At 43.2% G+C, this 24973-nt stretch overlaps 1 protein-coding gene across 9 annotated transcripts in view; it reads right to left on the reverse strand.

The window, feature by feature from the left end:
* The window catches only part of MTUS1 (microtubule associated scaffold protein 1), a 128823-nt gene that overhangs the window by 8276 nt on the left and 95574 nt on the right, over positions 1-24973 (reverse strand). For 8 of the 9 annotated variants that reach the window (XM_054566118.1, XM_054566121.1, XM_054566120.1 and 5 more), the window contains 5 exons: positions 23696-23910; positions 16167-16233; positions 2082-2296; positions 1210-1315; positions 74-147 (listed from right to left, as the gene is read on the reverse strand). In XM_054566118.1, coding sequence (XP_054422093.1) covers positions 74-147; positions 1210-1315; positions 2082-2296; positions 16167-16233; positions 23696-23910 — 677 coding nt within the window. Of the gene's footprint in view, positions 1-73; positions 148-1209; positions 1316-2081; positions 2297-16166; positions 16234-17250; positions 17433-23695; positions 23911-24973 lie in introns of those variants that run through there. The other variant, XM_054566127.1, reaches the window with a different exon arrangement.

A 24973-nucleotide genomic window follows, 5' to 3' on the forward strand; every position in this document is an offset into this window, starting at 1 on the left:
CAGAAACAGAGCAAAATGGGCACAGAAACCTACCAACACCATACAAACCTCAAAAACAAGGATTTTTACCCACCTCTAGGGATTCCTGCTTCTCAGAAAGCAAATCCTCGAGTGATTTCTTTTCTAATTCATGGCTTTGCTTGATTTCTGAAAAGAAGGGGTATTTTTAAACATCCTATGAGAGATCACTGTATCCTGTCGTTGTCAGAGCACAGAGATGCAAGAATCGACCATGAAGCAGTATGACTGTTCCTTTATATTTGAATGATGCTTTTATTCAAATTAAGCTGTCCTCAGTCTAGCCCTGTGAGCTGAGCAAGGCATACCTTCCTATTTTATTACTGCGAACGCGAAGGCCCGCAGAAGCCAAGGGCGCATACAGGAACAGAGCAGGCCTCCGGGGTGGCCTCGCGCCCTGGCCTGCGGACGCGCAGTCTGGAGCTCCTGTGTCCCTGTTTGCATTTCATGAATGCACGTTTCAAACAGAAACCTAAACTTAAACCCATTTCTAGCAGGAAGGAAGAAAAACCCTGCTTATTAAATGTCTACCCTGGGCCAGTCACTTTTACATGTTGCCATTTTGGACTTCACACAACAACTCTATTTTCTGATGAGAAAGGCCTCTGCCCAAGGTCACACAACCAGCTCTTACCACCCGTCCTCATGCTTCTCTGTAGGATACAAAGAGTTTAGTGTAGCAATTTCAGCTACATGGCCAACTATGTCCTGCAAGAAATGGCTTCTTATTCTTTTCCTTCGACTTCCACCCTGCTAATCATGATGACTTAATAAAAACGAGTCTTTCTTTATTCACCAAGTGCCATCTTGTTCTTCACAGCAGTGTTGGTGTGTGAGTGTGCTGGCGAGCAAAAGGGCTTAGCAGGGATCCCGTGCCACGGCCAGGGTACAAGCTAGCACCCCCAATTCCCAGCACCTACGGTGGTAGAGCGCAACTTTCCTAGAAGGCCTTCAAGTTCATTAAAAGTTTGCCTACTTCCTGAAGTGCTGTCACTTATAACAAACTATTTGCATCCTTAGGGGAAAGGACATCTGCTAACAATGAACAATGCAAAAAGAAACCAAAACACCCCAAACTGAATGCCACAGGGTGTTCTCTGGAGGGGGAAGTTATGAATCATTTCCCTTTTAAAACACAGCATACTGTTCCATTAGATCTTATTCTGTTTAAATTGAAAAAAGCATCCTTGCCTGAAAGGGAGGTTTCATAGACCTTCTTCAGTAATTTTATTTCATCTGAGTGGCTGGCTTCAATTTCCAACTTGGAGGTTTCATGGGCAGCTTTTAAGTTGTCAAACTGTAAGGAAAAAAACACAACAAAACAACACTGTACCAGTAAAATCCAAAGCCTAAGTTGAATAGAATGCAGCAACATGAGGGCCCTTGATACCTAAGCTTGCATTCAAGTTCATTGAAGGACCGCCACGGACAGACCAACCCCACGTGAATCTGCCACTCCCAGGTCCCCACTCCGTCCCCACTCAGGATCACCAACACGCAGCTCTCCAGGGCTCGCTGGTGGACAGGGCTGAGGCCCTCATGAGGAACGATGCTGGGACCACAGAAGCGCCCCACCTGTCCTGTTGGTCTATCCGTCTTCAGCCCCTAACACACGGCCTGTGGTAGGCACTCTAAGTATTTGCTAAGTGAAAAACCGATTGTAAAAGGGAACAAGGAAATGAAAGAGCAGCTTATGGTATACTATTAGGTGAAAAATGTGGATTATTAAATAAGTACCATTTTAAAAAAGAAGAAGAAATTCAAACCAATGGTTTAGCAGCACAATATCAGAATGCTCACAAAGGGGTTATTTCTAGGTCACAAGATAAAGGACTGTTTTCAATTTTATCTTTTTCCTTCTCTTTTGCTCAACACTGGTACAGTGCTTGAGTCATAAGAAAAAAAAACAATTAATTAGAAAACCCTTGTCACTTTTTTTTTAAAAAAAAGTTCTTCAAGGGATGTTCAACAAAGAGAAGTTCGTAAAAGGAAGTGGATCATCAAAGGACAATTAAAATTTAACTAAGTAGCCAAACACATGTTCTGATTCCAAAAGCACAGACCTGCTCTTGCAGTTGAGTTTTATACTTCTCTGCTTCTTCAATATAAATGTTCTGAAGCTTTTCACACTCTTCGGTGTAAAATTCTTTAAGCCGATTCTCTAGCTCTGTTAGATCAGTCTGGTGCTGCTGGTTTAGCTTCTGGACAAATCCTTCATAAGCTATTTGCAACTCATTCCTGGCTTTTTCTAATTTCTCGCAGGTGGTTGAAGCAGTGACTGGAAATGGATGAGAAAGCAAAAGATGACATTGGACTTGTTAAAGGCCCTAAATTCATAACATTCACACACAGCTGTGATGTTTCCCTTCTTTGATGACTAGATTTTCAAACCTAATAGAACAGAAGTGAACAGTTAAAAAAAAAAAAAAAAAGAACAAGGGGAAATGGGTCTCAGGCAGCAAAAAGCACACGCAACTCTCTCTCTAGCAAGCAGTAAGAGGAGTAGGCGAGAAGAGGCAGATTCCCAAGTGAAGACTGCCCTTTCGTGCGGTGACCAATCAGTGCAGGAGCCATAAGGAGAGGAGGCTCTGATTGGCCAGGTGTCTCCAAGGCCGGCCAGCCAGTCGGAAGAAACGAAGACACAAAGGAACAGGGCAGATCTGAGAGAAGAAGTAAATGGATTATCCTTGTACTTAATTTGAGCTGATTGCAACTTATTTCAAAAATACAGCAATTTAAAAAAAAAAAAAACCCAAATGTTAGACTATATTGAAAACAAATCACCAGAGCATAAAAACTTCAGGAAAACACATTTTAAAAGCAACATAACATAATACGATATAATAATAATATATTGAAAGGTTAACATACAAAAAAGGCAAAGTCATTTGATAAACATAATTTAAAATCAGAACATGCCACTCTTCACTGCTACCCAAACCAGAACTGCCAACGTGCACAGCAGGACTCACACACAAACACACTCCCGCGCACTGTAACAAGCCCTGAGACATCTCTGTCATTTCTCAGGAAGCTTGACTTTGGACTTCTCCAGCCTCTCTTCACTGCTGTTAAATACAGGTGAGTGGGATGATACACAAGGGGGACTGGTGAGTCTGTGAAATTAACCCTTACCTCTCTTTTGGTAAGGGACACGTACTTTAGGAGTTACAGAAGGAACGAGATGGTTTTAGGGTAGAGAAAAGGAAAGTTTAGATCCATGATTATCCTCCCGAAGTAACGTGGAATGGGTGGGCTCCTGGGATGGACTTCTGGCAATGATGTGGGCTTGGGGACATGCCACGTGGCTGTAGAAAAACCAGCCGCTTGTCCCCTGTTGGTATTGTTTCAGACGTAAAATGGGCCAGATTGAGCTAATGACAAGAGTAGTGTCTGCTAAAGAGAACCCAGACAAGTCAAACAAACCTCCACATATTTACTGATGGGAAAAGGAACGAACATCAGAAACAGAAACGACTACTTGGTGACGGGCCCAGAATGCGGCTCCCTATGCGTCACCTCATCCGTCCCCCCCAGGAGTCCTGCGAGGACCTTCTTCTTACATGTAAACATACACAAGGAAACCAGCAGACTGGATGAATAACTTGCTCATGGGCCCACAGCCAGTACGTGGCAGAAGAGCAGCCTGCAGTGAGAAGTCTGGACGGTGAGGTTGTCTGGGCTCCTCCCACCCCGTCCAGCTGCCTCTTGCTCCAGGAACGGAGACACAAGGTGGAGTGTCTCCTTGTCCAACTGAGGAGACAAGACAGACACATACATACAAGAAGGGGCAATGCAGGGCAGCACCGAAGGGCCCAGGGAATGGCACGCAAGCGAGGGTGGCCTGGAAGGTTCAGTCAGCAGCTTTTTTTAAAAAAAAAAAAATTAAAAACGTTAAAGTTAAAAGTTTAAAAAACTTTTGGAAAAATATACATAACAAAATGGAGTATTTCGATCATGTTTAGGTGTACTTAAGTTCTGTGGCATTAAAGACATTCACGCTGTTGTGAAACCATCACCGCCGCCCTTTCCAGAACTTCCCCCCAAACTGAAACCCTCAACCAATTAAACAATAACTCCTCACTGCCCCTTCCCTTCTGCCCCTGACAACCACCATCCTACTTTCTGTCTCTATGTATGTGACTACTCTAGGTATGTCAAATAAGAGGAATGATATAACACTTGTCCATCTGTGGCTGGCCAACCTCACCACACTGTCTTCAGTGTTCATCCACGTTGTAGCAGGTGTCAGAATTTCCTACCCTTTTTTAAGCTGGGTGACAGTCTGTTGTAAGTATGGACCTCATTGTGCTTATCCTGTCGTCCCTCAGTGGACACGAGGTTTGTTTCCTCCTTCTGGCTGTTGTGAATAATGCTGCGAGGCACACGGGGGGAGACCCAAAAGGTAGATGGCGGCCAGATGACAGAGGCCATTACATGAAAGATCACTGACAAGTCAGTCCTTTGGGATGCAACTTTGGGAGTTGTTGTTTTTCTTTAAAACAATTTCGTAAAAGATAATGGCTGCGTTGATGACCACAGAACATCATCTTCACATTCCCTTTTCCTTTTATGGCACTCATTGTTTATCAAGGGAGAAAAAAATGATTCAAGGAAGCCAATGTGAGTCAAATGAGTAAACGCAACCTTATCTTCTGCTAACTAACTTTACAAAGCGCACAAGGGAACTGTTGGGGCCGCAAGCCTCTGTGTGTGAACTCTCTCTCAGAACTCCACGGGAAAGTTGACAACAGGGAATTAGTTTGCAATAAAGGTATCAAATAGCTTTCTTGTCAGGAAAAATGCTGGTTTCACACACTCTTTTTGCCTGATTCCCTTGGAAGTCCAGATATCAAGAAAACAAAGAAAAAGGAATAACATGATCCTAGCCCATCCAAATGCTCGCTGTTCAGATCAGAACCAAAAAGGTCTAAGCGCACAAAAACGTGGACGCTTGCCGCTGTCAGCGGGGTGAGGGGAGGACAGACAGAGAGATGGGAGGGCAGGGGAGGGCAGGGAAGGGCCAGATGGGGAGCGGGTGCTTTACTGCCGCTGGTAGGAGTCCAGAGCACAGGCCCAGCCCCGGCGGTGACATCAGCCTGCAGCTGTGCCCGGCCTCTGCCTGTTTACCACGCTGGTGCCGTGCGGAGAACAGCTGGGCTGCAACGATCACGTGCACAAAGGGCTTTACTTTGAATCCACTGGCCTGGGCTCCTGAGGAAACATTTATGTGGCATAAAGACTAATGAAATACTTTTTTAAAGGGCACACATAGACATTTATCGTGGCCCTCAGCGAGCTCCTGTCTGGGGGACATGCTCCGTGGGCGGCGGGGAGGGCGTCACCCCATGTTTTAGTCACGCGCGTTTGCTTGCACTCGCTGCAGTTTAGGAGAGATTGCTAATGTCACCTCTGCTGGCTGACTCTCCTTCTCAGTCTCCTCTCTTCCTTCTTCTCCAGGGACCTGCTCACTTTCAGTCAATTAACAGACACCCAACAAAGCCAAAACCAAACCTAAAGTCTTTCCGAATTTAGACTAAGTAACAGGCAAGGAGTTCTCCCACACTCTCAGGTGACACTGTTTTCAAGGAGGTATTGCATAAATGCAAAATCCACTCAGTCCAACGTCCTTTTGTCCTCATTTTTTAAATCAGTCCATTAGGCAGTTTTTGAAGCAAGTCTCATTAAGGGCACCGCAAGACCACTGTCTGTAGAAGAATCAACGGATTGCAACTTTTGCACACACACTGGAAAAGCCGTCTTCAGCAGTCTATCTTAAAATGAGAAATACAGTTTTCGATAAGGGAAAAAAAAAAAAAAAGACGCCCACTCATTTGCAAGATTAGCCTGAAAACATAAGGCCAGGTTATAGATTAGAGGTCAACTCTGGGATAAACCATGCCTGAGAATTCTAGGCCAACGACAAAGGAGGAAAAACCTAGGGACACGTCCTGAGAGCTTAAAACATCAACAAATGAACAAGGAACAGATATTTCAGAAGTGGTGGAATGCTTGATACTTTTCCTTTTCAAAAAACTCTTCGGATGACATCTAGATTCAAGGGCCAATGTCAGAGTCAAATATAACCTCTGAAAAATAGAATTGGAAAAATAGAATTGGATTTATCCCAGGTCCTTTAGCAGCCATCCCCAAGGAGAGGAAACGGAGCTATTACCTAATTAGTCCTGGCGGGCTTTCTGAAGAGTGGGACTTGAGGTTTTTATTATTTCCATCTTGTAGAGACTAATTTCTCTTTGGTGATTGATAAATGTACTGTCTGCAGAGAAAACCATTAGATAATCATGGTCCTAAATTGTTAGCATTCTTTTGAAATAATACAGAAACTTCTTAATTTTTATATCCGAGCAGCATGCTTCATCATGAGACAACCACAAATATTTTCATTCTCAAGAACAGGAGTAAGTGTCTTAATAGAAAAGAGCTAGAAGTCTTAGGTTCTAATCTCAGCCACACCATTTACCTGCAACATGATTTGAGCATATTACTTAAGCTTCCTAAGCCTGCCTTTCCTTTTTAAATGAAGAGATTATTTCTGTGCCTTCCCTGTGGGATTAAATAGAGTAATACATGTGAAGCACTTGGCCCAGTGCCTAACCGAGTAGGTACGCAATAAATGTCACTGTTATTACCCCTAACAGCCTTGCAAAAAGTCCACCAATTCGAATGTGTTTAAAGAGCCCTTAGAGACAAGCTTGGGACCCCATGACAGGATGCGACAGCCAAAAAGACACACTGCTTGTCTCGTAGTCAAAGAAGATACGCACACACGCGATTGGGTGTCTCAGCCCACGTCACATCAAGTCGTCACTTTCCATAGCCATTGTTCCTGACATTACATGCAACAGAACTTTCCCAGCTTTCAGGTGATTTTATCCAAATTGGACAGAAGATATTAAAAAAAAAAAAGGAAAAATAAAACTGGGGAGGTAAGGTCAGAGGGAAGATCCCACAAATTTTTGCGATGCCGCATCAGATATTGTGACAGAAAGAAAAGACATGCAGGAAAAGAAGATGACTTCATCCGCCAACTGTACACACATACTTGCTTTAGACGCATCCCACTGACCAGCTGTGGGTGCCAGCCCTCCCTGAGCAGAGACCCCCCTTCTCTGCCCCATCTGGGAGGGAAACGAGCGCCTGCACCCAGCTCCGCTTGCCTGCTTGGGCCGCTCTCTGGGAAGTCAGACACCTGCTTTCAGTCCTGGGCCATTTTACTCCTTTCTTCAATAGTACACATTTCTCAGGGTAAACATAGCTAGTTTTTTTTTTCTTTAAAAAAAAAGACTTTTATTGTGGAATAATTTCAGATTTATAGAAAAGGTACAAAGAGAGTACAGAGAGAGCCTGTGTATACTCTTCCCCTGGCTCCCCCAAATATTAACACCTACATAATACTGATCTTACTTCCCCTGTCCCCCTGTCCCCTGTAGAATCATGAATGGAGACTCCACTTTCTACCACAGTAGGGTGAACATTTCTTAATATTATTCCATGAAGGGAAATACAGTTGGGACATACTTCCAGAGCCAGTGACTATGCTGGTTACTCTCTTAAACAGAACTTTAGTCTGTTCAAAATTGGAGATAGAAGTGTAACCGGACAAAGTAACCAAGAAGCTATTTTTAAAAAGTAAATTGCTACTTTGTGGAGAGGCAATAGCTTCCAGAAGACAAGAGGGGGGAACCTAGACCATCTGACAACAGCCATTTGCAACTTTCTGCATATCAGTTTCCTGACATGCAAGGTAGGGACAAATACCCCCTGCTCCGCTCACCTTATAGTTTGGTGAGGATAAAGTGAAATAGTATCATATTTTGTAGAATGAGTCTTCATAGACTTATTTGTGGAATGATCACCTACTCCTTAAGAGTCCAGGTTTTGCTTCCCAAATGGTACTACTTTTTCACATGACCAAGAAATTTGTAGACCTGTGGTAGAAAAAGGTCTTTTACTAAATTCCAAAATTAGTTACAAATAACTTTCTGATTGCCTTTGGGAATTATATGAATTGACAGGAAGTGATTTCAAAGCTTTCTACTACTTGTAACTTTTTAGAAATTTACTTTTACAAAATGCCTGCACTACCAAATTAACTCTCCCATAAATAACAGCACCTAACTTTAAGCTCGGTTTATACTTTACAAACTGCTCTCACATTTATTATTATAAGTAATATGATAACTGAGTTAAAAGGAAGAATAAGCAGTTATAGGACAATAGATGAGGACGTTAATAACCCACTCTCAACGATGGATAGATCATCCAGACAGGGAATCAATAAGGAAACAGCAGATTTGAACAGACTATAGACCAAATGAATCTAACAGACATAGATGAAACATCTTATTCAACAATAGCAGAATACACTTTCTTAAGCACACATGGAACATTTTCTAGGATAGACCATACGTTAAGTCAAAAAACTATTCATAGCAAATTCAAAAAGATTAAAATCATACCAAGTATCTTCTCTGACCACAATAGCAGGAAACTAGAAATTAGTAACAAGAAGAAAACTGGAAAATTCATGAACACAGGGATTTAACACTCTCCGGAACAAACAATGGATCAAAAGAGAAACTAAAGGGGAAAAAAAAAGTTTCTTGAGACAAACAAAAATAGAAATACAACATACCAGAACTTACAGGTGGCAGCAAAAGCGTTTCTAAGAGGGATGGTCATAGCAATAAAGATCCCAAATAAAAGTCCCAATTCTACATCTTAGGGAACTAGAAAGTGAGCCCAAAGGTAGCAGAAGGAAGGATATATTTTGAGTTAATAACATAGGTATTATATAAAATCTTATTTTACTAGAGAGGGAACTGAAGGGTCAGAGTTGGGTCCACTCAGCCTTTTTCAATGCAGGTTCTGAACCTGGACATCAGAGTGGCTCTTTTCTCAACTTGAGATCAGTAAGAGAAAAGTTAATTCCTATAGACAATGGACGCCTCAGGGCATTAGGGCTTAATTCTCTAGTGAAAGCTAGATAGGCTGCAAGATAAGGCTGGCAACATTGATCTTCCTCTCCCTCTGCTCCCGGATACTGATTAGTCCTGGCAAGAATGTGAGAGGAGGACCTGGCCCAGGCAGCGGACCTTAGAGCACAGGGGCCGGCTGCTCCTCTTCCAACACAAGGCTTTGCTGCGTTTCAGCTCACTCACTGGCCACCAACATGCGGCTAAACAGATGTGCTCACAATCACAACAGCAACCATTCCCCAGACCAACGGACACATTTAGGCTTGGAAGTGTTTTGGGCACAAAAGCCAGGTTGCATAGCTGCCATAGTGCCCTACGCCTCAGGCCTGAGGAAAGCAAGTTAAGACTTGAAGGAAATCACGTTTCAATCAAAAGGATAAATTTAATGTTAATAAAAAGTGATTTTGATTCATTTTTGGAGGGCAAGGTTCCAAGGGGCAGGTAAATGTTGATACTCATAAAATCTGGAAGCCTGGGTACAAGAATGGACTCAGTTCAGTTAAAGCTAATTGGTATTATTTACTCTCTTATTGTGCTTACTTGACTCTTACATACTTTTCAATACAAAAGAAACTGCTTTCTGGATGCAGCTAGTGTGGTGTCAAGCGTAGTTCAGGGTGCACGTGCATCGGGATCACCTCCTGTATGATCGTTAGAAGCAGATTCCTGGACTCCATTCCAAGCCACCTGAGGCAGAACCAGGAATCTGCATTTTAGCCAGGGCTATTTTATTATGTATGAAGTTTGAGAACCACTGCTCTAGACAAATGACATGAGATTAGGAAAAAACTGAACATATCAAAACTGGACAAGGACAAGTTAGGTCAAGAAAATAATTCAGTGGGCTTTCCAAATGGTTACCCTTGGTAATGGTATACATCCGTACAGGTGAAAGAATATGGCCTTTTACTTATGAATACAGCCAGCCAGAGTCTACATTTAGGACATGAACTAAGTTTGAGGTGTCAACTCCATCTTCAATTATCTCCGTGAGAGAAAGGATCAATTTTTTCTTAATGCAGTCGGTTTTCATGATATTAATAGATATTTTGTTAAAGCCGATTTTGAAAATCACTTCTGGAGTTCTACAACTCAAAAGTCACTTAACTGTAAAGGGTTTTAAAATGACTTTACGTACACAGCCTTGTTAAAGCATGTCTGAGCCGGGAAAGAATGAACACATTCCATAGGGTGTAAGGAAGCCTCACGTTCAAAGACGCCAGCTAAGTGTCGGCCAGACAATGTGTTCACTGCTTTTGGCAAAGCCAAGTTACTTTTTCCTAGTAGGCAATAATAGCAAGACATATTTTACTCTAACAAGACTTCTTGGACTCTTGACTCAAATGAAATGATCCCAAAAGTCGTCATCAGTGCAAACTAATGTTTATATAAAATGATTTTCCAGCTGTTCAAATTGCTTCACCATGCTTTCCTTGGTGATTAGCAGGAGTTTGGTAGTCTAGTCATTCCAGGATCTTATCCAGGTGCTTGGTTTTCCTAATTTATTGACCTTTGGAAAGTTACTTAAGTTTTAAGCTTCAATTTCTTTTCTTTGTTTTTAATAAAATGCAAGCCAACGGACTTAGAGCTGCGCAACTGACATTAGGAAGGAGTAGGAACTCGATAAATGTTAATGCTTCACCCATCTTACAATTTTTAGACAGCGAGGAAAAAGATCAACTAGTATTTTATATCACTATTATGTTAATTCTAATAATTTTTAGTGAATTAAGGGTTAAAAATCTTATTTGTATCATGAAATAGAAACAATCAGGGCAAATGTATAAAAAGACATAAGTCAGCTATTAATTCTGATGGCTGAAAATAATTCTGAAATACAAAAGTCCTTTTATCATTAATTTAGATGGAAAATGTGATTCCAATGATTAACATTAACAAAAAACAGGGACCCCAAAATAGCATAATTATAGCTTCCTATCACACCAACAAGACTCTATAAGGAATAAGAATGACAAATTTATTTCCCTTCTCAAAGGACATGTGCTTGCTGTGATGTAGACCATTAAACAGAACTGGAATCGATCTCAAGAACTGATACTTTCAAAATGATCTGATTATCTGGAATTGTCTGACACAAAGTAAAATGCTTCCAAGAGAATTATAATTCACCTTAGCTGATTATTCAGTCCTAAAAGCAGAGACATTATTTTGAAACAGTTTATAGGAAAACATTCGTGCAAAAAACCCACCAAGTATTAGCATATTATAAGGGTAAAACCAACCCTCCGTAGCTACTGCCCTTCACGAGTAAAACTCATTCCCTGAAGCACTAAGTGCCAGGCACAGGTTCTAGCTACGGAGCCCCAGGATGAAGGAGACACTGGCCTTGCCCTTGAAGAGCTCACGGTTCTGCGCTGTGAGAGGAGGTCTATAAAAATAAATATAAGAGCAACTCGAAGGGCGCAGTAGAAGGCACAATGAATCAACTTGGTTGAAAGATTTGGGCCAAACTCAACTGAAGAGAAGATATTTTAGGTAGGACTTGAAAAATGAGTAATGAGAAGGCATTTGAGAGGCAAAATAAAATAGAACGTTAGTGGAAAGAGGAGAGCACATTTCAGGCAGCAAGGATAACACGTGCCAAAGATGTGCAGGACAGGTAGGGATGAAACCAAGGCGGGGCCCTGAGGGGGGAAGGCCAATGAGAAGAAAGGGAAACGCACGTGCAGACATCAGGAAGCTGGACTGGAAGGTTGCAGTCAAATCTTACATGGTGGCTTTGTCACATTCGGACTTCTTCCTAAAGTCAAATCGGAGTCATTTGTGCTTGTTGAAAACGTCCAGTAGAGGATACACGTGAGATTGATTGTAAGGAGAGCCCCGGCCGCACGGGGAGAGGAGAGAAGCAAGCTCAGAGACAAGGTGACCTGTTAGGTGGCCGTTGTGATGTATTCCATGTCAGAAACGATGGCACTTAAGTCAGAGCAGCAGCAGCTGGGATGCTGAGGAGGGAGGGGCCTGAGCGAGAGGGAGAACACAGGCTGGTGACTTGCGGAGGGTGGAGGAAAAGGAGTCTGACCTCGGCTCTTGGCTCGGGTGGAGAGTCAATAAAAATGCCACTGCAGAAGATGATGAATAGGCTTTGAGAGCCAGGTCTGCATGAGGAGACACAGCCGCGTGTACAGGAAGGCAGGGGCTGGGAAGTCAGGAAGGTGCGAGCACACTGCACTGGCTCTCCCAGAGGCAGCTCTCTGCTGGGAAGAACACACCTGCCACTCGAGGGGAGGGGACCAGAGCAATGAATCGGAAGGTCGTCACCTTACAGGCCGCAGTCGAAGCCAGGGGGGCGGATGGGAAAACAGCTGATGCTGAAACCCTCTCTAAGCTACAACACTGTTTAAGGCATCAGTGAAATTATGCTACATCCACGTGATAGGCTTTCCCGTGGTCATTAAACATGACCACAGTGATGACCAGGAGGCAGTGTGGACAAGTGTCTGACGTAAATTGAAGAGATCAGCGTGTAGGTAAAATAACATGGATGGGTCACAAAAACACTGAGCTGGGTGAAAGAAGCCAGCTGCAAGAAGAACATGCTGCATGTTTCCATTGATATGGAATTCTACGATAGACAAAACTAACCAACCTATGGTGATAGAAAGCAAGTCAGTGTTTGCTTCAGTGGGAGGAGGGGTCTATTGAAAAGGGGCAGGAGGGAGTTTCCTGAGATGAGAGAAATATCCTATGCCATGATAAAGGTGTAGGCTATGTGAGGGTATGTGTTTGTCAAAACTGATGGAACTATAATCATTCCCTTGTATGTAAATCATACCTTAATAAAATATCAGAGTACAAACTTCTGTGTATTCATATAAGTAAAGAAGAATATACAAGAATGAGAGTATGTCAGGAGGGTGGAACTAGGGGCTCTTCTCACTTCAAAATTTTAATTGTCATACAATGTTTTTAAATAAAAAGAAAATGTAAAACCTCAAATGCTCATACATGTTTATTAGTTACCCATAAAATGGAAAGCATATTAGATATTTTTTTCCAGAGGAAACAGGAAAGAATCTCTGCAATTAAGGTGTTTACTATCTGAAGGCAACGGAAACACGAGACACAATACACACACGCATGTGAAGTATCAAGGGCTCACTGGAGCAAAGGGAGCCTCAGAGTTTGTTCTAGGGCGACCAAGAGGGAGCTTCTGAAGAGCTTTTGCAGAAGCAAGTGGAAAGCCATTCCACGAAGGGGCCATGGCTCAGACAGCAGAGCGGTGCAGGCTGCGTGGAAGGTGAGCAGGGCTCACCTGGCTGTGCAGGACACTCGTCAGGGTAATGCGTGAGGGGACACTGGGGAAAACCAGTCACCAGAGGAGACACGTTAGGTTCGGAAGGTCAGGAGCGCAACATTCATTTGGGCGTCAGTGCTCCTGAGTCTGTGAGTTGTTCTTTATTCTTTGCAGTTCTTAGTGGCGTGGGACCCTCTCCTCAATTTTAAGGGAGAGGATAAACAACAATCACCCACTAGGAGAGTGACACCAACGGCCCCTCCCTTAACTCGGAGGGAAAAGGTGGGCACTTACACCACGGTTACAGTGAGTTCTCCATGATGCCCCAGGCACCAGGACCGTTGTTTCATGTGTAGTGCCATTTAGTTCAAGCTCCCCAGCACCCCAGCAAAACACATGTTAACTTCACGTGGCCAGTGAGGAAACTGTACTCAAAGACATTAAGTAACTTTACACCAGATGTGGATGGACACAAGCCAGGCTATGACTCCACGCGCCAAGCACTTCACTGTATCAGGTAGGGATCAATCGCATCTCATTTCCATTTGACTGTGAAGCGGAGGAACAGCCTGTCTTGAGGGATGTCTATTAACATTTTGTCTAATTAGCATTCCTCTCTGCAGTACAGTCTATGATCTCACAAAAGAGCAAATGTGGTTAATTACTGCAACACCTGTAAACTGCATACAATTAATACCTACTACATACTTAACAGCAGTGAACAACTGGTGCTGGATGCTTCACAAGGTGTCACCTTGCGTGACCCCTCCAACCACCCTTAGGCAGACGATGAGGACACAGCCTTTTACAGGGAATAAATACAGCGTGACGTGCCCCAGGTCTCCCAGCTACTGAAGATTTGCACCTGGACGCGTGACAACAGCCTGACCACTTTGCATTTCTGCCTCCAATTTTAAAATTGAGTTTTGACCTCTGCCATGGAACCCTGTTTTGTTCTCAGTTCACACTGCCATCGGTCCACCTGGCAGCTTTGAGAGCATTCTTCCTGGACCGCTGCATCAGAAGGACTATTTAAAGTCTTTTATTCTGTCCCCTTGCAGAATCAAAACCCTTCCCGAGAAGCTTTATGTTGTCGCTTAAGCAATTGCACCCGACTCCGTAGCAGCAATGACATTCTCCGAGGCTAGCCTTGGGTGACCGAGAGATAGGGACGGGCCAACCACTGTGTCCTGACTCTGTGAGAGCAGCAGTAAGGGACACCAGAGCACACACTCTCCTTATCGCGGACGGAAAGCTGAGAATGGGCGCGACCTGTGAAGGCTATTTCCTGTCGGGCTATGTGCCTAAGTGTAGGTGCTAAGTACCTGGGTCCCAGGTCAAATCGCTTAATTGTGCAAGCCACCAAAAGGTAAAAAGAGGATGCGCCTTTCAAGCAGAGTGAATGAGAGCAGTGTTCCATTGGCGTTTCTGCCTTGTCTTGGGGAGAAGCTGAAATGTGAACCAGCAGGTAGGCTCCGCTCCACCCCTTCTGGGCTATAATGAACTCTGAACCACACAGAAAAGGCCTCTTGCCCGATCTCCTAACTCTACTCCATCAAATTACTCAAGGCACCGAGAAAAGCAAACGAAGTTGGTCATTTGGATAATCAAAAAGGCAGAAGACGAGTTCAGTAACATGGCAGAGCGCCTTAAAAGTCTCTGAGAGATGTTTCTCAGCTGTGCTTTTCTTGAACTGTTTCCCTTGAACTCTCAAGTCTTTGGGGTCCTGAAGATCCATCTATCTTAAAATTACTTTTCCACACAGAGTCCCTCATGGCCACAGCCCAAAGTAAGGTCAGGAGGAAAGGATGGCCTGGCTCGCTAGGTGCTGAGAAGCCGCAGGGCTCTCTGGGAGGCTGGCGTTGCCCCGCACTGAGAGGTGAAAAGAGGTGCAGAGAGCAGTCTTGACCCCCCCTTCTTATGGCTATTTGATCTTTGCCCCGGGAAAAAAGTGTGTGTGGGTCCAGCACATTACACTGCTGATGCTTCAACGCTGGCCTTGTCCTAAGGAAAATGAGCAGCTTCTCCTAGAATTGGGTGAATGCCATTTTTACCTCTGGCTGTTGCCTTTGCATCCTTCATACACATAGCCACACACAGTTTATGTGGACATGCAGACAGTTGCAAACAGCAAGACTTCAGCCTGTCAATGAAACACTCTAGACCTAGCTAAAGCAAAAAAAAAAAAAAAAAAAAAAATTACAGTGCACAGGGGACCCTAAGGCAATGAGTTCACTCCCACACGTAGCTGAGGTAGGGAAGGCAGTATTGTCTCAGCTGCATGAACCCTGAGGCTTCTTCCAGAAGAGGCAAGATCTAAGGCGGAGGCCAGCCTGGAGCAGTGGAGGCGAGTGGCCAGTGCGCCTGACGTCAGAGGTCCCTGTGGAACTGGGTCCCCATCCACCACCCACCCCATTCCAATAGCGAGGTTAGCCTGGGAACAAGCCTCCTTCCAACAGGCTGCTCCTATATGCAGCCTCCTCCTAACGAGACTCACTACTCACAGCCCACCGCAAGGAAGTGTAATGCAATTACTGTTCGGGGAGAGAGATTTTTCTCACCGCTACTTTTCAAAATGAAAAGTGGCTCAGAAAAAAGATACGATGGAATCATTTAACAGGAGCCCACACAATGACCAGAACCATTCTGTCCCTCTCTTCAGGAAGAGAAATGTTTTGGTCATCAGAAGCTCTGCTAAGCTTAGTCAGATCAGAGCCAGGAATTCTGTCAACTTTATGTCAAGCTGCCAAGATTCAAAAGAAATGTCGACAGTAAGCGTTTGCACAGACACACCAGAGTGGGACAGCGAGCCCCTCCCGCCTGCATGCAGACCAGCAAAGCCAACTGTCCCATTTGCCCCCAGCCCCGAAACACTTAGCAAAAGAAGCTCTTACCCAGCTCTCCCCGGAGGTTAACAAGTTCTTGAGATAGGGCTTTGTGTTGTTTCAGCGCTTCCTCCCGCTGCGGAAAACAAACATCAAGTTACTAATGTTTTCAAGAGGGTCCCTTTCAGCGAGGCACACATTTGTTATCACCCGAAAACCGAGCCTCAGAAGCGAGCAACGGAGATATGAATCATTTAGGCGAACAGTTTGTGTTGTTGGAAAACACAGATGTCCCTTAGTTGTTAAGGAAATTCGTGCTTCAAAAATCTGTATTTTCTCAGGTCCCTGGGAAACTTTCATCTGAGGCACTGAAAAATATTTACTCTGAGGCACGCTTCATTGCTGATCTGTAGAACCTTTCAGCTAATGCATACTGTACCTAAGACGTAATGTAGCCTCCCCCTCCAAGCACACTACAGACCTAATCAGCCTAAGATAAATATTTAATGTTCTAAACATATGCCCTTGTGTGCACTTTGTCCTATATTTGCAAATTTTAAAAGGTGTGTTCCACTCCTTTACTTCTAAAAGGAAGACATGAAGCTTGTTATAAAGTTACTGCAAAAAACAATCCTTTAAAGACAAAGTTAAATTGATTTTACTCAGCTACACATTATTTTCTAAAGATTATAATATTTTGAATCAGCTGGAATTCTAAGTAGATGCTAGAGAAAGGAATCAAAGAAAACCAGGCAGCTGTTTCAGTACTAACAAAGCAATTATCAATCTTGCAAAAACAAAAAAAACCAAAACAAAACAGTTTCCCAGGGACCCACAACTCACAGCAACCACACATGGACACACACTTACACAAGCCCAGCAATGAGATACCGTTTCCTGCCACGCAGAGACCCTAGCCCAGGGTGTAAGGAAGAAAAAGGCAGAAGTCGGAGCTCCCTGGAAATGCCCTCATCGGATCAGCCAAGTCGGAGCTCCTGCCGCACCTTGATCGCAGTGTGGCGGAGATCGTGACTCCCAGCCCTTGCCAGCAAGAGTCACTTGTCATTTAAAGCATTTCCCCCTAATTCCAGGCCACCTCCACCTTCGTCCCTGACATTCTTCCAGAAAAGCACCAGAAACAAATACTAATTACCCTTGTTGCTGAACATGGAGAATAGAGGCACATTTTGCTGCTGGAGCAGCCCATTTTCCAGCTTCTGTCTCCGACTCTCCCCTCCCCCCGCACTGGCCAAGAGGTGCACAGGTGGCCACGCCACCCACCGGTCTGTCTACATTGACAGCTCTACCAGGAGGCGGGCCATGGGTCCCCGGTTAGCCTTACTTCACGTCCTGCAGGTTAGCGTCTGCCTCTGCCGGCTCTCCCTGCACAGAAGCTGATGCTGCAGCTTGCGCCTTTGGCACAGGCAGCCCGCGATCACTTAAAGCCACAGCCCTTCTTTTATGAAAAACGAGAGCCAGGCATTAGCCTGATCGATCGCCACTTACTTAAATATCAGCTGCTACAGTGGAAAGAAAAACTGACCTTCTCTGCGTGGATAATGGAGTTATTTTTAGATTTGTGAGCCTTTTTTATTCCCTTCTCTAATTGAGGTCATTAGATTATCACACTTACTAATAGAAAAGGGAAATGTGGTCTCCAGCACCTGTATAGGATGTAACGATGAAAGTGTGTATTGTGACTTCTAATCTGAAATGGCATCATAAAGTGAATGGTGTTTTCCACAAGGTTCAATTTGAATGCTTAGAACACGGTCCCCTGGTGACTTAAGAAACAGTGTGAAATTCTGGTTTGAGAGTTGAAGATTAGATATATTTGATAACTTGTACTTTTCACTTTGTAACAGTGTCTCACTGAAGCGCCAGGGAAGTTAATGATACACTTGCACAGTCATATAGACATTTAACAGTGACTGAAATGTAAGAAACTTTCTCACTGAGACATTTTCATCTTAATGGTATTTTAAATGCTTGATTTTTAAAATGCAGAACTAAGTTGTTCTAAAATCACAGATCACTGAGTCTGTGTTTTAAAAATCAGCAAGTAATGGGTTTTTTAATGTAGAAATTAAAGTTTGAGGAAAATCAACATGGATAAAAGTAGAAGAAAGTTAAAAAAAACAGATACACTATATATTTCTCTTAATCTCATAAATTTAAGCCCTAATTTTGTTTGCATGGTTATCTAGTTCAGCAAAGTATCAGCATGTTTTGTCACTCAAGCCACAACAAAACCAGAAGGCGGCTTTCCTAGCTATTCACAAGCAACCCTGCAGCGCATTCAGTGAAATGGCTTACAAGTTACTTTTTCCAATGGTAACTACATTGTTAATAGAAAAAAAAAAAGCTGGCAGCTGGCAACAAGTTCTATCACTTTTCTATAAAAAATTAAGTTGGTATATAATTTCCAAAAGTCATTCTGTGAACAATTTTACACCCTCTCGCAGATACATGCCAGGCGATCTTTTTGCTTATTAAAGAGATTTGGGGACAAGGAATTTCAGTACCATGTGGACACTTCTCCCAACTCCACTGCCCTCACCCTTCCTGCCCTTGGCACCCAGAAGCCATGAACATCTTCCAGGCTCTGTCAATCCCAGGAACAGGAACAGGAAAACCGTGAGGTCATCGTTGGCTCTGCTTTGTCTAAATGGGTGTGCTAGAGTTGGTCAGTCTTCCTTCCTGATGCGTCCTGAGCTGCTCTTTCCTACCAGGACTCCCTCCACCCTAGGCCTGATCCTTGCCAGCCCGTTCCTGGACTGTTGAAAGCATCCCTCCTCCGCACCACCTGGCAGAGGGCTGCTAGAGCACCCCACATCCCTCGTATATATGAACACCCTCGCTTGGAAAAAGTCTTCCATTGAATGCATACAAAAAGATCAGGACCCTGAGTCCATTAACCTCAACCACACAACCGCTGCTGAGGCTCCTGATTTCTCTTCTGTCCAAGCCACGCCCGCCAAGCATGTCCCACCTGCACACTCGGGAAGGCCTGATCTGCTTGACCTGACCCACTGTGTAAACCTTCGGGGAATGCTGAGTGCCAGTCACTGACACCCTCCTGCTTCCCCAAATGCCGATACCAAGCGTCTATCATTCTGAGGTGGTTGGCAAATTATGACTCATTACCAATTCACCAACTGTTCCCCATGCTGGGAAAAATAGGAGACAAATTTAAGACATGGTCCCTGCCTTCGATAAGCTGGGGATCTAAGGAGAACGAGAATGTCCAGGCTCCGTTCTTTCATCATGTCTCAAAGAAGATGACCTCATCTGAGGGGAAGCAGTACAGGATCCTGGAAAAACCAAGGGCTTTCAGCACGGCTCTACGTGCTATGCTGATCACAGTGCGTAACAGCACGTACTGTTGGTTTTAGCCCAGCTCTCCCTGGTAGCTTGCTGTTTAAGATACTTAACCCTTTCCTGATAGATGATAAAATGTATTTCGTCATTTAGATACTGATTGCCTATTTCTTTTTATTCAGCTGCTCCCACATCGGTGTTTCTGTCTTAGATAATAAACTCTTTTTAGTCCAGATAACGAATTTATTTAACTCTCTTTGTGGCGTAAGATGCAGAATGTCACACAATGTGAAAAAAGGCGGCGGTGGGAACCTCCGTAGAAAAATGCTTTTATACTCATACATTAAATACATGACGTGCTCCAAGAAAAAAAAAAATGAATGCACCATAATTTAATTAGGACTCCCTGGGACACAAGCACTTAGTCTCTGGCTGGCGTCCCACCAGCGGGCCTGAGTTGGCTGGCTTTTGAGAGCGAGCAGCACAGGGGGGTGCAGGGAAGAGCCCCATCAGATGGCCGAGACATGGGCCACGTCTGCCCTCCTCCCCGGACCCACGCAATGAGCTGTGTCCACTCTTGTTTTTGTTCTGAGACTATTTTCCTCACGGTGGACTGCTAGCATCACCCAAAATTCACCTCTGATTAGGTGCTACTTTAGGTAAGAATCCTCTTGTGAAAAAAAGAAGAGAATTGGAGGCACACTGGCTCATCAGCCAGGGGCTGGGGGGTGGCCTCGATCCTGTTCCGGCTTGCCCGGGACCTCATCCGTAGACCCCTTGATGAAGAACCTGGGATTGCTATCAACGCGGCCCTTCACTGTGGCAGTCTGTACAGAAGGCTGTACAACCATGCAAGGATAAAGCAAGAATGAGAACTAAAACCATACTGGGTTCTTTGAGAGGCAGGAAGTGTGGTATGAGTTTCCAGATTCATGAGACATTTATTAGAACTTCTGGTATGTAATGAGTTTTGTCTGCCGCTAAGGTGGAGAAGTTGTAGTTATTAAATAGATTTGCAACAAAAGGATAAGTTAATGTTCCAGTATGCCTTATAATCAGCCATATTTACCCATAATCTAAAGTTCCAAAACCATTTAGACAAAGTTAGCAATAAATAGATATATATGCATATACAGATCAATCGACAGCTACGAAATCTATATCAATCAATCAGTTCTGTAATGGAGGGTTAGGAGAAAATCGTTTTGAGGAAATTGCTTAACTTTTCCCCTGGTTATGTCTTTCCTTCCCAACTGTTTCATAACAGTGTCCTGGTACACATTAGGCAATGAGTAAATGTTTGCTGATTGATTATGAAGTGCTAGCAAAGAGCATTTATATAAAGACTTTCTATGTTCAACTCATATCTAGGGTTCCAACCTCTCCTCATCCATTCACTCATTCAGGTGTTCACTGTATGTCTATTACGTATAAGGCACAGCCATCACCGCTGGGGGGTTTCCCAGGAAAGAATTAAGCCCGGATCCTGCTCTCAGTGAGCTTCCCATCTTAAAAAGCAGAAACAAGTGCTAATTCGTTACCTACAACATAAGGTAGAGACTGGCAGAAAGGTAGGTGAGCCTGGAATCCAGGCAGCAGACAGAACATGGCGCCGGAAGGACAGGGGAAGTCTTCACAAAGGCGGGGTTTGAGCTGGACTTTCAGAAATTCCGTGGAGTCACATTGCATGGGCATTTGTACTTAAATTAGGTGTAAGATGAAATTCACATAGAGTAAAAGTATCCCTAAAACCGACTAAGAATTAGCCCTGCAGTGACTGACAAAGCATCCCTCAGTATGTCCCACCCTGTGAGGTTTGTCCCTTAGGGTGGGACACACTGAGCACCTAATAAAGTGTCTTTGGCTTGTGTTTAGGGGCCAGGCCATACGGGCGGAGAGCACCCTTACACACTAGGCTCACACAGACGTGGACGGCTCGTGCTCACGAGGTGTTTAGGGACTGAGAACATGGCTGGAGGAAGAGGGGACTCCTGTCTCATCTCACGCCCACACCTGGGCCCTGGCTCCCTGACGGGCATGGAATGCAGAACTGCCTCATCTATCTCATCTGCATTTTCGACTTTGTCTGTCTGTCCAATGAATCTGCCAAACCGAATGCAACTTAAATTCAGGTGGTGAGAGGATTTGCTCTAAGATCTGAACATGTGTGTGTTAGGAGGAAGTGCAGCAGTAGTCCCGTAACAGTATTCGAACAAAGGACAGAAAAAGCACAGGAAGTTCATAGGGGTTTTGAGTTCATAGTGTCCTAGACCGGGGTTCAATCCTGAGTCTTCTCTTACTAGATGTCTGATGGTAGTCAAGTTTCTTAACAGCTCTGTGCCTCAATTTCATTTGGAAATTCCTACTTACAATTTTGGAAAGGGTTTAATAAGTAAGAATGTCTAGCACTTCGCAAATATTCAATACATGTTAAATCCCTCTTGCTTCTCTTCTCCTTCCCTAACTATATAGCTGGAACATCGCACAGTGAGGGGAAGGTTAAACAGGGCAGTTGGTGCCAGACTAGAGTCTCCTATTCCCAGTTAAGCCAGAGTTATTCAAAAGAAATATTATGTGAGCACTGTACGTAATTTTAATTTCTTAGTAGCCACATTTTTGAAAATTTAAAAGATTAATTTTAATAATATATTTTATTCAACCCAGCATATCCAAGATATTATCCTTTCAACGTACAGTTGACAGAAAATTATTAACGAGATAATTTATTCTTTTTTTTTCATTCTAAGTCTTCAAAATCCATGTGCATTTTATATTTACTGTGTTTCTCGATTCAGCCTGATTACACTTCAAGTGGTCAAGAGCTTCGTGAGGCTTGTGGCTACCACAGGGGACAGAGCAGCTGCAGACAATGAGAGCCATGGAAGGTTTAGCCCGTAGAGCGGAATCCCCTGGAGAGGTGAGACGGTTAGCAGGGCTTGGGATGCATTATGGGGGGGTGCAAACCTGCGGACCGGTTAAGAAGTTATTGTAACTTCAGGGAGAGTTATCCAACATCTGAACGAGGCTGGCATCAGTAGGAAAAGGAAAGAAGGGATGAACGGGAGAAACACTGTGCGCTGAGGGGCCACAGAACTTGGTGATTGAGTTAATGTGGGAGATAAAGGAGGGTAAAGGACGGAACATGGGGTTGTGAGGCTGGATATAATAAAATGAATAACTGGCTTATAACTAAAAAGATAAACTAATTGTTCCCTAAACTAGGTATTATGTGGTTTCACTTGGTTATAGAAACAAACTCGAGAATTCCTTCCTTGCATATTAAGGTAAAACAAACACACTGTTCACTATTATAATTTAAAAACTAGGGAAATGTCTCCATCTCCCTCTCAAAAAAATATATTTGGACAAAGCTGTGGAATGTTCATCAAATATCGATCTAAACTGTCTCCTGGCTTGGCAGCTCGTCAAAGACACAAACCAAGCCTCATTCACCTCTGTCTCCCTTGCCTCACGCAGGCAACCACATCACAGACACCTCTGTAGGAAATAAATGTAGGTTTGTTGGATTGCACTAAACTACAGAAAAAGCAAACTGAACTGTTTTCTTCTTGAGATGTCATGCATACTTATCTTTAAAACTGTCAATTAAAAATATCTAAAGAGCTCAAGTTATATCTCACCACGGTGTTTCCCTTTAGATAGTAGTTTTTGTTGCTATGCCAGAAGCACACATTCATAGACACTTGGTTTTCTCACTGAATATTAACTAGTTCCACAATTGACATCCTTGTAGCATATCAGGGAAGAGTAAGCAAGCAAAGGAAATCTGTTTTGCATTTGGTGTACCACAAACTATTTTAGGAATGGATAGAAATTCTTCAGAGTTCCCAAACCAATACTGGTAGCGCAAAAGTGTTCTTTGTCCTATAAATATTATACAATCAACCTCATTTTTCAAAGCATTAAACTAAGTGTGATAGGGAAAGCTACACAAAGACAAAAAAAAATCAAGTGAAAAAATGTTAATGCTAATATAGTCTGGAAGTGCATAGACGTGTAACACACAAATATCTTTTAACTATTGTTGGTCTAAGAGACTCTATCTAAAGAAGAAGTACCTACCAGAAATGTTTTCATCCCAAATTTCTAGAGAGTCACTCAAGTATCAAGTGAGTTGGCATAACTGGATGAATTATATCTGATTTTACCAATCATCAATGTAAAGATACTCACAAAACTAACCATGAGCACTGCTTCCCACCCCGGCCCCGTCCCCGCCCCAGTGAAAAAGACTGCTTGGGGGTGTGCATCCTTACCTCCGACAGCAGGTGCTGAATCACGACTGCTAGTGCTTCGAACCTGGTACTACCACAGGAAACAAGCTGCTTCAGGTGCAGAATAAATCTACTCTGGTTTTCACATTTTGTTTTACACTGAGCCAACTCAAGGGCTTTCTCAGAAGACAGCACATCCGGAGACGTCTGAGTTTGGATGCATAAACTTCTGGGAGCCTTCTGTCTGCCGTTTTCAACTGCAAAAGGAATTAATAAAAGGTGGTAAAATATCTGATTTTGATTTTTATAATAATCACCACATGCATTTGAATACAATGAGATAAGCCACAGAAATGCATTTAAGTTATGTTTACATAAGGAAAGCATATGAATGAGAACTGGAAGTAATCAGATACCTAGAAGTTTGGAATTCACAAACACAGACAATGGTTTTAATTTTGACCTTTACAGATTTCTATAGGGCAGAGAACTATCTCCACTAAACAAATTTAGCGATCCAGAAATAGCAAAATTGTGTACAAAATAATGTTGGTTTCATAGCTTCTAATTTTCTAGGTAAATTGGTACAGAAACTGGACTGTTACAATTCTCCTAACTCTATTTCTGGTCACATATGCTGAAAGAAAAAAAACACAAATTATTGGACTTTAAATGCCTTTCCGGCCTCCTACACATTTTTTACGAACTTCCCATCCTTTCTCTGCTGACAGTATGGTCATTACAAAGATTTATACTGCAGACAAGTCATTCCCTAACTCTAATAAATCATCGTGTACATTGAAAATCTACTCACATCTTGTCCCTCATCTTTAAGTTCATTGTTAAGAGTCCTCTACTCTTGACTATGCTGTCCCATTTTCTACCAAACACAAGCTTTGCTGGGTTTTTTTTCCCTTCCAAGTAGTAATAATGTCTTAAATATTTTTTAAAAGCACATGCTAATATTCAAAGCCATCTGAGGCAACATGCCAAGTTAATTAGTCACTTTCTCTGCCACTGCGCCCTGGGAATCACTCTGTTTTAAATGAGAAACTGTTCCGTTTTGGAGCCATTCCAAATGTCTCAGTCCCTTTAAATATCAAACAGAATTGGAAAAACAGGAAACAAGCTGCTTAGCTTCTTGAAATTAGCAGGCCAAATAATCAAAACAAATCTAAATCTGAAAAATAAAAAGCTACAAGAAACTTAAAAAAAAAAAACTGCCACATGTTTTCTTGTTCTAACAGGCATACCCTATGGCATCCCGTTCTGTGGTAATAAACAGACCTAAGAGGATCTTAGCAACAGTAATCACTTTCT

This window comes from Pteronotus mesoamericanus, unplaced genomic scaffold, assembly GCF_021234165.1.
Source record: "Pteronotus mesoamericanus isolate MK-2021 breed Mesoamerican mustached bat unplaced genomic scaffold, CSHL_Meso_final contig_169, whole genome shotgun sequence".
NCBI lineage: Eukaryota > Metazoa > Chordata > Mammalia > Chiroptera > Mormoopidae > Pteronotus > Pteronotus mesoamericanus.